Raw genomic sequence first — 15186 nt, forward strand, 5'->3', positions numbered from 1 at the left:
AAGGAACACTCCAGTAACTCAAAGAACAGCTTGTCTTGTGACGGCGACACTGAACCCAAGTAGTACGTCCGGCATAACAGTATAATACAGTGATGGGGTAAATAGGGAGGGACACAAGAGTGATGAGGGAGGCGAGGAGCTAAGGGGAGAAGAGAGACAATGAGAGCGAGAAGGGGGAGAAGTAGTTGTGGTTAGGAATAGTTTGGGTGTTGGGGGGGCACACTTTCCTTCGAATGCGTCTACATGACTCGTCGGGTTTGTGTTATTTTTCACGAGTAAACTCCTCACATAACACATATAGTAATGTGGTATGTTAGCCATAAATTAGGTCCGGATGTTAATTGTAGTGTGCTGAAATATCATACTGATCCAACGATTCGTTTAGGAGATATTTGCGAAAAACAGCGTTTGTCCGCCGCTGAAATGTATAGGAGTTCTTTGCAACTCCACATAAAAAAAAATGTATCATTGCAAAAGGCAGTGGTAAGCCCCCTCACAAGTTGTCACCAAACTTCCTAGTTACTGCATTACTAAACATCTTACTGGTAGTTCATTCACTTCTTACAACTGTATAACTAGTATAACTACGTAAAACATCGTTTATATGCATTTCATACCTGTATGTTCCACTTGCAGCAGCGAAGGCGTGCAGGGAGAGGTGGCCGTAGCTCACTTAGGGCAGCCCACTACCTGCCTTATCCCGCGGCGCCGCAACTCTCCTCAAAATGGCCGCGCCAGAGAGGTGCGTAAACACGGCCGACCCGCGCACGCCGCACGGGCAGCAGACAAACCATAGCTCTTTTTTTTTAATATACGTAGATACAGCACGATACACTGAAACAATAATGGTATGAAAACAGCAAGCAGTTGTGAGATTAGATAGTGTAATGCGGTACAGAGGTAAAAAGAAAGTGTTGGGTGATGCTCTGTTAAAAGTCGGGGATCATCGTCAGCATGAGGCGCCGAGCCGTCGTCCACGAGAATAACAACAATGCTGGCTTACGCAAGGAGGCCGCTGTATTCCTTCTCTCAGAATGTGCTTGCCGTTAGTCGAAACACAGTATCTACCTGTAGGAATCATGGTTTTAGGGGCCAGTTTCTGCTGCGGCCTGCCTCTACAGGAAAAACGGCTTCAGACAAGGCCTCCGCATGGAAGAAATACGGTAAACTACTTGGCGTAGGCTTTGGCGTGGGCGCTTGTGTTGGAGCATATTACTCGTACGAACACTACAAGAAGATCAGCACGCCGGTATCCAATCCTTCAGAGGGAGGGGAATATGTTCTCAAGGAAATACCGCCCTACTTCAAGCCAGCCAGAAGTGTGAGTTGCTTTTGCAGGATTACAATCTGAAAATTTCCAGTGTCATAGTACCCCATTCACTTTATAGATTAACACCAATATTTCGTTTCCTACTTCTCTACCTGCTCCTCTGTTGTCATAAATGTTCTCTATTAACTTTCTAACCTGGAATATGAAAGAGTGTAGAGAAAAAAAAAAATAGCCATTGAATGTGTGTGGTAACTCGTGTGACTATGGGTGGCATAAACCTGTGGCTCACCGCTGTAGCCTACCCTGCCACCAGTGACAATATTGCTGCAGTGCGAAGCCTTTCACATATATCTATCTTAAAAAATAAAAATTACAGATAACCAAATCTAACCTAACCTATCCTAGCTATGGACTTTGCTGCCCACGGCTGCATGGGTTCCTGCACACGTTCCATGGGTATTTTTGCAGTTTTCATCTCTACACTTTTCTATTAATTTTCTGGAGGTTTGAAGGTTAGTAGAATACCTATATGACATCAGAAGAGCTGTTGATCAAGTAGGAGATGAGATGTTAGTGCATCAACAAAACCAATCTTAATCAATATTTCCTGTATTGCCACTTCCTACTCCTATTGTTGATGTGTTTGTTCTTCCATTTGATAGTTTTTAGCTCCATTATTTTGAGTGTTATAAGGCCTCATTTGTTGTGTATATGAATAGGTAATAAATATAATATGACCGACCATAAAATTAGGAAAAGATTGGTATTATTCATGCACTGATATCTTGTTTATTACATAAATAAAATTGAAGTAGCTATCATAAGACTAACTTGATTACTTCTTTTGTAGGAATTTCATGTGCAAAACATGAATATGAATTGAGAGAGAGAGAGAGAGAGAGAGAGAGAGAGAGAGAGAATTTGTTAAATACGGTATTGGTGTGTGTGTGTGTGTGTTGGGGGGGGGGGGGGAGCAAAAGGGAATGAGGAGGAGAAGGAAGGGTTATATACCTATGGTGTAATTCTTTGTTTGAGTGTTTGCCACAAGCTGCTTACTGGTTATGAGTGTTACATGTAAGTTGTATTGGTATATATGCGTTATAGCTGATGAAAAATTATTATACCTACATGAATCACAGAATTTTTAGGGGCAATACACTTGAACGAAACTTCATTTAACCTATGTCATAATGGGCTTGCACAATGAAATATTGCTTAGCAAATAGATTTTTCAGGAACATAACTGTTTATAAAGTGGGAGTTGCCTGTATTTATACATGAGTGCAGCTACTGCACAGATTGTCTTCATCCCTGAAAGTTCTGCTTCTGATGCTCTCAGTTCAAGCATTCTCGTTGATTCTGAACAGAATAGATTAAATAAAAAAACAAATAAAAGTAAATTAAATAAAAAAACAACCAATTTGTAACCTGTCAAACTTGACCTACCATAACCTTGCTCAATATTAACTTTATTCTATGGACTCGTAGCACCTTCATGGAATAGTGGTCAGTGTGCCTGGCTATGACTCCGAGGGCCCGGGGTTGAATCTCGGCCTGGGCAGTCGCTGTGCATCACACCCAGCTGTTCATCCTCCCTTTTGGGCTGGTCAATAAATGGGTACCTGGGGAAATCTGGGGAAGGTAAACTGTGGCAATCCCGAATTTCACATTGGCCCGTGTCCTGTGGAAATTAGTTCTTACCTACCACAGGCTCAAGGGCCAACAGTTCAGAGATGAGCACTGCAGCTATGTGCAGCTATAGCGTATGCACCCACCTTACCTTTTATGAACTTCTAACATTGGTTATAGTATTTATTGATTTATTGATTTTTAACCAAGTTTTATTGATTCCAGATCCAGGTTCCAACAGACACCACAGGGCTAAAACTCACACTTTATCAGTACCAGACTTGCCCATTTTGCTGTAAAGTCAGGGCATTCCTGGATTTTTATGGCTTCTCCTACGATGTCATTGAAGTGAACTCAGTGACTCGCTCCCAGACAAAATGGACGGACTACAGAAAAGTTCCATTCCTTGTTATAAAGTTTCCTAACTCTGAAAGAATATTGGTGAGTTACTGATTAGCATAAGTTGGTTCCATTCAGCTAGAAGGTAGATATGATAGGTAGCCATTCAACTTATTACATTCATCATCACTGCAGTTGTCCTGTTTACGGTGGGGTGTAGATGTCAGATGCCCCCATTCTTTAAAATTTTAGCTAGGAAAATATATCCCATAGTGGGCAATGTTAAAGTGCTTGTACAGGGTGTTTGTTTATAATATTATTAAAATGATTTATTGATTCTTTTAATGAACATAGAGTTGCACAAAATTCTGTTGAACTCATTTTGTATGATTCTCCTTAAATATGCTATTTACATCAATGCAAGGAGATTCGCCATCTTTATTTAACCTTGTCATGAATTTCTCAAATATGCTTTAATTTAAATACACTTACCTTTTATTAGAAAATCCATATTGGGAAAAAAATATTATGTCCTCGAATAAATGAAAATATCGCAGGTTCTTTGCTATATATACTGATCATACTTACTTGCAGAATAATCATTTATGTGATGAGGGTTTTATTATAGAAGATGGTTTCATTATTCCCAAGTATGTACAAATATATTTGATGGACATATCTTTAATATTATCTTGCATTTTTATGGCAGTGTCAAATTTTTTCTTTGCAAATGTGAATTAGAAATAGTTGTCACCTGTGATATTAAGGAAATGGTGTATATGTTGCATGCATGTAGTGTGGTGTGGAAAGTAAGAGAATTTGTTTTTAGAAAGCATGCTGAACTACTCAGGTGTTAATGAGACAATAGGGAAATGGAAAGTGAGGACAAGGGAGGGTCTTTCATTGGCTTGCAGCACCTCCACACCTCCTACATATACCTCACTGGGAGTGACTTATACTTGTTTTCTGCAGGTGTCTACCTCCTGACTCCCTGTAAAAGGTTGATTTTCTGGTGTGACATTTTTTTCAACTGTGGCGTGAAATTTTTTGTTGAATTGGGACTGAGAGACATAAAGAGACTAACTGCTGGGTAGCTACCTTAGATTTAACATGCTATTAAGCATATTCATGGTAACCTTTCCTTTTCCTTTCAGCAACTGAAGGATAGTACAATGATAATATCTGTTCTACAATCCTTCCTCCACAACAAGAGTGAAAACATGGATAATCTAGTCAAGTGCTATCCAACACTTAATTACACAGATGAAGAAGGAGACAAGCGAGTTGAGATTATGAACAGATACTTCTTGATGTATGGACAACATCCACCAGGACGCACTAAAGAGGATATTGTGTAAGTCTAATGTGGCTCTACATTACTGAAAAGTAAATTTGGGGCAAGCTTTTCAATCATTGTGTTTTGAAACAGGCATGTTTTGCATTTGTTAAGGGTCCTATAAAATAAACAAGCATATCTAACATAATCCAGATACATACTGGTAAATAGAAGCCAAAGTAGTTTAGGGATGCATACTGATAGTACAGAATGGAAATAAATATAGCTTCTCAAATCTAATGCATGAGGAAGTAGCCCTGTTCAATGAATTTAAGGAGTCTTTTCAGAGAAATATATCTAATTACAGTAAGCTCCCACCAATGTAGTTTTAAGCACAGCAGATTCTATTACTATAAGGTAAAGGTGAAGTTGGGTGCCTACCTTATATAAGTTCCGCATGGCCTTGGTGCTCATCTCCGTCACATTGACCCTTAAGCCTGTGGCAGGTGATACCTCATTACCCCGGGACACAGGGCCAATGTGACATCCCCAAGTTTCTCCATGTATCAATTTATTGACAAGCCTGAAAGGGAGGACGAATAGCTGGATAGCCTGTGTACTGACTGCCTGGACTGGGATTTGAACCTAGGCCCATGGATTTGCAGCTAGGTGTGCTATACTCTGTCTAGTAGCCTGCAACTGGATCCTAGGCTGCATATGTAAGCTTGTCGCTGATTGGACAGTGGACACATTGTAGAAGCAGACCTCGACACACTACAAGTTTTACTTTTTTTTATTTTTATTTGTTTATTTTTTTTTTACGTCATGGCCTATTGCGCCGATAGGCTTCTTCCCGGTGGATCCTGATGGTCGGTCCAAGGCTTCTTCCCGGTGGGTCCTGATGGTCGGCCCAGCCCGTTCTGGCGCAGGCGAGTGTTTATAGTGGTGCCATCTTGCATTGGCTCATGCTGCCCTCCCAGAGCTCATCTTTAATCCTAGAATCTAGAGTCCGGGTTGATAGGTGGTCTTCTGGACAGCATGTGGATAGTTTTAAGCCACTCGGCGACGGCTGAAAACTCCCAGCTTGGTGGCACCGGTCGGGGATTGAACTCGCGTCCTCCTGAACGCGGGGCCGTCTTGCTATCCGTTCAGCACACTCACGTCACGTAATACATACTTGCTTTCTTCATCACTGGACAGGAGAAAGATTGCAGAGTATGACTGTCTTAATAAATAACTCAAACTGACTAAAAATAAAGGAAGTAATGTGAGTTGAAGTCAAAGACGGGGTTATATACGTTTGTAGCTTTTATTCCATGCCAAATTTTTCATGGAATTCATAAACCTCTGTAAAAACAAACAGAACCATCTGATAAAGAAAATTCTCCTGAGGATGATGGTGTCAACAGATTATCGATACGCTAAAAAGGAATGAAGGTTAGCAAGTTTTTATACAAACAAATTGTAATATCAGGCTGCATAACAAATGGGCACAAAAGAAAACAAAGAACAGTTGGGATATTGTCTTCGTCAATAATGTCTGCCAGCTCGTGCCAAGGATGCTGTAATTGCTTGCAATGTATTTATTGCCAATGATAATGTGATCATAACCAGTACAATTATAGTGTGGTCCATTTTGCAAGGTAATCTTTCATCCTTTGACAAGTCTGTTATCCTCTTTTGGTATTTTTTTCACCTTGATGGCAATACTGAATTTAACAAGTCATTTTACAAATGCCATTTTTATTCTTACAGGGAGGAGCGTAAATGGAGGAAATGGGTGGATGATGTTTTAGTCCACGTACTTTCACCCAATGTATATAGAACTCCATCTGAGGCCCTTCAAGCATTCCAGTGGTTTTCAAAGGTCAGTCTCATTGAGAAAGCAGAGGTCTGAGGAAACATAATATAATCTTATTTAATGCAATTTTTAAATGGAAAATAATTTTATTCTGAAAACAAATGTACACAGGGAAACAAATGAAACTACGTCTTTTCAGTGACCATTCCTCATGTTATAGAATATATCATTATTATCTTGAGATCTTGCATGAGTTCAACCTTGACATTTTAAGTATAATGGAAGTTTGGTTGTTTGTGTCAGACCTGAGTTTAATTCATGTTGCAGTGCATATCACATGTTCAGTGATCAGTGTTCCCAGGCCTCATGGTGATATCTGGGTGGTGGCTAAGCAGTTGCCTACTCTGCATCACTGGTAACGGTCTCACAGATAAGTGGTAGCTTAGTCCCTCTAAGCTGCATAAGCTGTATAACTGGCAACTGTAGCCACACACCATTTTGTGAAGCTTACCAACCGAAACGGCTGTGAAACTCTCAACTGACTATACCCGCACCCAGCAGCTTCCAGTTGATTTTCTATCCTTTCTTGTTAAGTGAAGCATATTCACATACCCACGCATACTTCACAATACCTGTCTTACCTATCATCCATACTATCCTAGAACCACACTATCAATGTCCACCACTTCCCACCCATTTTCTTCGGGAGACCAATATCACACACCCTTCCTTTCCTCTCCCCTTCTCTACCCCTGTCCATTCTACTCCTACTTTTACACATTTTCTCAGCTTCTTTACAACATGACTTCCAAACTTCAGTACACTATATCCTTTCAAATGTTTTCACCAACACCTCAAACATCTACCTTTCCTTTCATGAATGTTTTTAGCATTTCTCTCCTCGTGCATTCATCATTCAACCCATTCATAATCACACACATCACTCTTAGGAGCTCCTCTTCTTTTCCTCCTCTCCTTCTCAGGGCAAAAGTTAAGACCCCTCTGCTCCTAGCCATTTATTGTCCACCCCGTAAGGAGGCCATTGACAGCTGGCATGGGTAGGGCAGTGCTCATTCCTGGAGAGACACAGGGCATTGGAAGTCATAGGCACCACCGTCATTGACCTTAAATATTATATAGAAAATTTTACAAAAATAAAAACCACATGCAACACTGCAAATCTTTAATGAATAAAAAATAAAATGTGATATATAAAAGATGAAACAAACACTAAACAAAGTATCAGAAGTACCTGCCCTCCTCTTTAGCTCCACCACATAAAAAAATAAAAATAAAGAGGAAAACTATAAATAGATGATTAAAAAGATGAAGCCACCTCATGAAGGCAGGATAGAGCTTGGCTACCACAGGCATTGCGGACAGTTTTCAAAATATTTGATGCTGCAACTTTGCATAGTGTAGCAGTCAGACTATCCTCAATGGGAACAATATTGCCACCAAAGATGTGTAAGAAAGCTTTGGTATGTGAGTAACGGCATAGGGAGTGGATTGTGGAGTGGTCGAAGGGGTGATATATGGTAGCCTGAGTTGGTTTTGATATATAAGAATGAATGAGGATGACTTTGTGAAGAGTGTGTGAGGGCAGGATGGAGGTAGATGTTATCAATGGGAGACCATCATGGACCAACAAAGTGAATGAGTATTGGAGAGAGAGTGGGCAAATGAGGTATTGAATGTGTTGAGAGGGAGTGCTGGAACAGGGAAAATTGAAGACTTCTTCCATGGCCACTCCCATGGGGCAAGTACTCATGAGGAGGAAGGGCTTTGGAGATATGAATAGATAGATACAAGTCCTCAGAGAGTCAGAGTACTGTACAGAGAAATTTTTAATTTTATCAGTCTAGCTCATGATTATTAGTACTTTTAACTACTTCATTTATTTCAGAGTAGATGCAGCAAACTATATGGTGATATTTCTTTCATTTGTACAGGTTGGTGGCTGGGAAGAACACTTTGCAACCTGGGAAAGACTCCTGGTTATTTATGCTGGGGCAGCTGCCATGTATATCATTGGCAAAAATCTAAAGCGAAGGTAACTATGCTTTATGTGGATTTTAAAAAATTTATCTGTTTATTCAATCTATTTATTTATTTTCTACAACAACCATGTGTCTTAGAACTTTCTCATGCTTGCACATTCCAGTCCTTTCATTCCATATCATTTCATTGTACAACTCTGTATTCCCATGTTCATTTTACACCAACCAGATTTACCTTATTCATTACATCCATTGTATTTGATGTTTGCACTGTCATATCATATCAATATCCTGGTCTATCTAGTTTGGGGAAAATAGGAAATATCACATCACATTAAGGTTAAATACAGTTTAATTAAATTAACTAAATAAAAAATGTATCAGGACACAAACATGGGGAAACAATGCTATGATGGTTGTGTTATAGGCCTAAGCATGAGTTAGAATCACACACACAAGGGCACATATTTTTGGGCAACCAAACGCAACTGCCTCACTCTCCCTTTAAGCACACAATACTGACCTGTGAAATGTACAGCACTAACTCTTAACAGCACTCACTGTAACACAAGCTAAAACATTACACTCTGCCTGGTGCCACACACCTTGATCAAAGGCCAAGCTCCCCCCTGCCACTGTGTTGTTTCTATATACACCTAACCCTCATATATAGGGCCTAATTGGGACTGCAACCCCCCTCATAATTTAGAAAACTGTGATAGCCAAACAATAGAATCAATGGGATTTATTCTAATTGGTTCCTAGACCTCCCCAACTTATCATATCTTCCCCATTCCTCCTCCTTTTCTCTCACCTTGGAGGGCATAGCAGTATACAAACAGCTAAACATTTGAATAATTAAACAGCATATTACTGTGTAGTAGAATTCAAATGTAATCCCTTACCTTGCTGGTGTCTTTGAGATGCATAGGGGGCAGAGCATGGATATACAGTCATCCCTCAAATAGTACGGTTTCCAATAGCTCGGTTTCGGTTTTATACGGATTGTCATAGAAGATCTTTTAAGGATTTTTAAATTTCCTGCTCGTCAGGAAATTTAAAAATCCTAAAAAAATCTTCTATGAAAATCCACATAAAACCGAAACCAAACTATTGGAAACCGTACTGTGTGAGGGACGACTGTAGTACGGTATGGTACAAAATTACGTTATGGTACAGTGTGGATGGTAAAAGTATGATAGGATGTTACAGTATGATTTTTTTTTTTTTTGTAATACGGTACGGTACAAAGTTAGGAATGATTGTTTGTACCTTTTTTGTATCTTTTCATACTAAGCCACAGCTGCTTGAGTCTAGGTGTGGACCTGTCTCAGCTTCCTGACCAGACCTGAGGGGAGGCCACTAGAGTAGCAGTAGAAATTAACCCATTATGTTTTGACCTGAACCTTCACTTTAACCCCTTCAACACGAGGACGCGTATACTGCGTCCTTGCGTGCCCCGTACCATATCCAAGGACGCGCATACCGCGTCCTGGCTCGCTTTTGCCAATATACGAGTTATTTTATCTCTATACTTATGCTTACATTTCAGAATTATCAATTAATTTATGTTTCTTTATGTGCACCATTTAATTCTGCATATTTTCATATATGATACATGATGATTATGTTGAGTTTATGGCTGAAAACTTATTATATTCAATAGCGACATTTGAAATTTGGTGCGTGCGGCGATCCTGGATATGGCGCGGGGCACTGTTTTGGCCCGGCCGTAGTGAGTTTCTATATGTTCACCATTTAATTCTGCATGTTTTCATATATATAATACATGATGATTATGTTGAGTTTATAGCTGAAAACTTGTTATATTCAATAGCGATATTTGAAATTTGGTGCCCGTGGCGATTCCGGATACGGCACGAGGCGCTGTTTTGGCCCGGCCGTAATGAGTTTCTTTGTGTGCACTATTTAATTCTGCATGTTTTCATATATGATACATGATGATTATGTTGAGTTTATGGCTGAAAACTTGTTATATTCAATAGCGACATTTGAAATTTGACGCTCACGGCGATCTCAGATACGGTGCGGGGCGCTGTTTTGGCCCGGCTGTAGTGAAGGGGTTAAAGGCTTGGTCAGTGGGCTAAGTGTGGTTAGGAAGGTGTGGCCTCAGCTCAGTCCTCTTAAGGAACTCTATGAAAATGCTGTATGATACTTTATCGTACTAGGATGGTGCAAAGGCATCGCTTAGGTATGGTATGAAATTACGGTATTGATTTTTTTCTTTGGCACAAATAATGATGAAGGAATCATACTGTGCCATACTGCATGTTGTGGTGGGGGGTTGGGGTTCTGAGACTTGGGTGAATGTTATTTCTGTCCACCCCTGTGAGCCAGAAATGCAGCAGTTGGTAGTTCATGTAAAATTATTTACCAAGATAAAATTTTGACATGGCTACAACTACAAATTCAACAAAGTATTTAAATCTTCCACCCCATTATAAGTTCCATGTGACAAATCCTTTAATGCACCCAATCAATCTTTGGCTCTCTTACATCCACCGTTTTTTTTCTGCATTCTCCAATTGACTGTATTGGCTATACAGGCAGTGACACATGTAGCCACTCGGTGACTGTCAAAGCATAGAGTTCAAGTTATAGACGAGTGCGTCTGAGGCTGGCTTTGGGATACACTGCCTTGTTGCCGTCACCGCTCCAAGCCAACGACTGCACACACTTCACTCCTACCCAATTTCCTGACACTACTATTTGACATGAAGAAAAACTGAGGCCAGCATTGTCTTCCAGTGTTCTCACACTGGGACGTATCCTATCCCAACATAATCAGAAGAGTGTGCCAAACCAGGAACTGTGCTTAAAAAAAAAAAAAAAAAAAAAAAAAAATTTGCAATGTAAAGAAGATGAGCAATGAGGATTAGAAGCCAAGTATGTAGGAGAAAATGTTTGTGCTCCATTTTACTGAACCCTCATTTTCGTATATTTTTACTTACTGTATTTCATGGCGTATAACACGCACCAGTGTATAACGCGCACCCCAAACTTTAAGACAACAATTTTGGAGAAAAAAAATAGCTCTTTAAATGCTCAGAAATATGTACGGTAAAAGAACATTGACGATGTACAGTTTCCCGAAATTTATATATTTTTGGTGTAACGTGTACTGCTGGTGTTGTGAGAAATACATCCCCGCACATACTGATGATGCACAGCTTCTGATATCATAATTAGCATATTATTCTCACCATCACTCGTAGGTTATGACAGACAACTAGGCAAGACACAATTCACACGGTTCTGGTGACACGCGGCATGCAGCTGTTTGTTGTATGGGTGTGGTTGTGTGGTTTTCAAACAATGCAAATGGCAGCTGGGCGGCATTTGCACGAAATAACTCCTCGTACAAGACTCATGATGTACAGTTTCTGATATCATATTTACCCCATTATTCTCACTAATATTAATAATTAATAATGAACACAAAGATATTTTTTTTCCAATATGATTTTTTACGTAGCTTGTACTGCTTGAATTAGCAACAGTGCTCCTTAGTCATACAAAACAATGCAAATGGTGGCTGGGTCATGTCGGCGCCCGAGGGAGAAGCGAGATAACAACAAGGCATGGGCGATCCTCCACCGATTTAATTTTTGTATAGTAGTTATTTGATCGCCCTGTATTCTATGGCAACATATTATAAGACAGCTATTGACTACGAAGGATCATAAACAATAATGAAGGTAAGTTTGCAGTTGTAACTTCCTGTTCCCTTTATATTTTTCACTTAAGTCTTTTTCCAAAGTCTTCATCAATTCTCTTCTCACTTTCTTTTATTGCTTGTTTTAATTTCATTTTGCATTCTCTTTATTTCTTTTTCCTTTCCCTTTTTACTTGCTCAGCCACATTTCTTTCTTGAGTTTACTTAAAAAGTTCCCTTTTCTCTTTTACTATCCTCCTTATCTCTTCTGTCCACCATGAATATCCTTTTCTTTTTCCCTCTCTCACCACTTTCATCCCTACCACTTTTTTTGTTGTAGTTACCATTATTTCTTTATATGTTCCAAAAACTTTTTCAGTATTTGTACTATCTTTTACACTTTCCCATTTTTCATTAAGGCCTCTGCCATTTTATATATATATATATATATATATATATATATATATATATATATATATATATATATATATATATATATATATATATATATATATATATATATATATATATATATATATATATATATATATATATATATATATATATATATATATATACGGAAATCAAATCTGAGATGTATTACAGAGGTGAGATCTTTATTTCTTGTTACAGACATCAACTTCAAGATGATGTACGCCAATCATTCTATGAGCAAGTGAATGTCTGGCTGAAAGCCCTCAAGAAGAAAGGTACAAAGTTTATGGGAGGCAATACTCCAAACTTATCAGACCTGGCTGTTTATGGAGTTTTGACTGCAGTAGAGGGCTGCGATGCATTTCAGGATGTTAAAAGCAATACAAATATCTCTCGCTGGTTTGAAAATATGTCTGAGATTGTGAAACAACACGGAGGTGCTACAGTTGTCAGCGAGAGAGGTAGTGCTGCATAATGATGATTGACTCTATGAAATACTGCTGTGGCACTGATGATGGAGGGCAGATTTACTCATGCACTATTTGTGGATGTGTTTCTTCCCATTAGATCTTAAAGAGAATTTAGTATGTGTAATATTTGACCTGTACATATTTATTGAACTGTAAATTAAAACATGCTTGAATATTGTTATATAATATTTAATATCTTTATTTGGGGCATTTTGAAATACATATTGATGATTAAGAGAAATTCATTGATTCCTATGAATTTCTTGTAATTGGGAATGGACATTCATTATCATTACTGCCACTCCTTTAGTATTAGAATATTTGTGTAAATATTTTTCATAATTCTCTTCAGTATGAATTATTTTTATCAGATAAATGTCCATTCTATAGTGCAACAAAACAATGTTATTAGAATGAAAAGATGATACAGTTGCTTTCCCTTGCAACCTACAATATGATCCATACATTTAAAGTGGAGACCCCCCCCTCCCTACCTCCCAGCAGTGGCTCGAGTCCTAGCTGGGTGGGTAAGGGCGCTGCTGATTGGCTCCTAGTGGGTGTGATGTCTCCACTACCCAACAAACTTATGAAGGCTAAAAAAAGTCATGTTTTTTTATATATTTTATTTAGCTTATCTGTTTCACAAGATAAGCAAACTTTGTCACTGGATTAAGCAGTGATTATAAAACTATAAATTGCTCATCAAAACTCGAAATTAAGGTGAGTTAAGTCAGAAAACAACATTTAATATGAATACCACTTTTTACAAATCCTCTCTTGTCGCCTGAAAGTATACCATTGTACTCAGCCCAAGCACCTGGGCTGAGAATCCCACCCAGCAAATTAAGTCACCCCAGCGTTAATTAATGTGGCCAGAATTCTGACTCATTGACCTTCCCCTAAACTTCCTAAAAGCAACTCGACTAGGTACGGAAATGGTACGATATAAATACGAAAAGAATAATATATAGCTACTTTCGCACCGTACCTTACTTGAAAAAATATATCGAACCGCAATATCGAACCTCACATAGTCCTAAAATAATCGTAACACATCGTAATTTCGTACCGAACTACATGCCCTGATTGTCACTGCGGCGTACTAGATTTCTATAATCTCAATAATACTCGCCCAACACGCTGATTTATAGGCCATCTAGTCAGGATGTTACTCAGAAAGCTGTAGGCCCAAGCAGCGTCGGTAATATCGATGCGGGATGGAAGGATATTGCCTCGTTTGATGGCTATGAGCTACATTAACCAATAACATGATGTATTTCATATCAAACTCTGTCAGGCTGGGCCGTCAGGGAAAGTGTGGAGCCATCAAGGAGGACCGTCACGGTCAGGGTCGTCTTGGCAATAATTCGTGCACTAATTTTGTCTTTCCACCTGGATCTCTGCCTGCCCTGACTTCAGCACATTCTGGGTTGGCACGCTATCCATCTGTTATCATTTCTACGCATGATATGGCCTGCCCAAGTCTGTTCCTTCCTCTATATGAGTGAGGAAAAATCTTGTATTTATTGTTTTTGAATCTTTGTGCTCGCTTCCTGACCCATAATTTTTATACTCACCTTTTTTTCTTCATTTCACTTTGCTTTTATCTCGGTCATATATTCAAATGAATTTAATTATTTAATATATACTGTATACTGATGGATTAGCCTCAAGGGGGCTATAGAGTCTCCGAGGTTAGCGCTGACTGGTCTTTAGGTTTGTGTATTTCTCTACTTACGTGTTTAGATGCCAATAATTTTTTTCTTGTTGTTCTGCATACTAATTTCTACACATTACCTTCGCATTAATTTAGCATAGATTACCACACTCCAAGTATGTGTTAATCTAGGGTAGAAACGAGAGGATAGGCAGGAAAGAGTAATTGTCGAGCAAAGTGAGTCCGTGGGCGACGGGTAGCGAGTTCCGTCGCCGTCAAGGGCTGTAACGTCACAGAATTCATGACGTCACAGCAGAGTGATGACGTTACAGTGAACCGTCCTTATGTACGGCTTTTACTTTCCACTCTCCTATACATCGACACAACTTCTGCGTGTCACGAAACGCAAAAACTCAATCCAGACCCGGAAAGTGCCGGGGATCGAACCCGCGACCGGCCAAATGGGTAGCCCTTCCTCTACCCAGTTGTTCAAAGAGGTACTTACTTGTTGAGTGAGTTTGGGAGGATTTCTTAAAGCGGATCCACTACATTTACTCTCCCTTATCCTTGGGCGTGGGGTCTCATCTGGATATCAGTCGTATTAAAGGCGACCGGCATGTCAGTTCATCAGTT

The 15186-nt window shown here is 39.4% G+C and overlaps 1 protein-coding gene across 1 annotated transcript; it reads left to right on the plus strand.

Moving 5' to 3' along the window:
- Window positions 1-949: 949 nt before the first annotated feature.
- LOC126980964 (prostaglandin E synthase 2-like) lies at window positions 950-13131 on the plus strand. Its single transcript, XM_050831450.1, has 6 exons — window positions 950-1321; window positions 3125-3340; window positions 4393-4592; window positions 6270-6381; window positions 8268-8368; window positions 12625-13131. The coding sequence occupies exons 1-6, from the start codon at window positions 992-994 to the stop codon at window positions 12899-12901; spliced, it is 1236 nt and encodes a 411-aa protein (XP_050687407.1). The 5' UTR covers window positions 950-991; the 3' UTR covers window positions 12902-13131.
- The last annotated feature ends 2055 nt before the right edge of the window (window positions 13132-15186 follow it).

The sequence above is a fragment of the Eriocheir sinensis genome, chromosome 46 (assembly GCF_024679095.1).
Source record: "Eriocheir sinensis breed Jianghai 21 chromosome 46, ASM2467909v1, whole genome shotgun sequence".
In the NCBI taxonomy this organism is placed as follows: Eukaryota; Metazoa; Arthropoda; class Malacostraca; order Decapoda; family Varunidae; genus Eriocheir; species Eriocheir sinensis.

Excerpts from the sequence above, each read along its gene's own strand:
- LOC126980964 (XM_050831450.1), top strand. The coding sequence starts at position 992 with ATGCTGGCTTACGCAAGGAGGCCGCTGTATTCCTTCTCTCAGAATGTG. Across the intron at positions 1,322-3,124 it reads ACTTCAAGCCAGCCAGAAGT|ATCCAGGTTCCAACAGACAC; the intron begins GTGAGTTGCTTT and ends TATTGATTCCAG. Across the intron at positions 3,341-4,392 it reads CTAACTCTGAAAGAATATTG|CAACTGAAGGATAGTACAAT; the intron begins GTGAGTTACTGA and ends TTTTCCTTTCAG.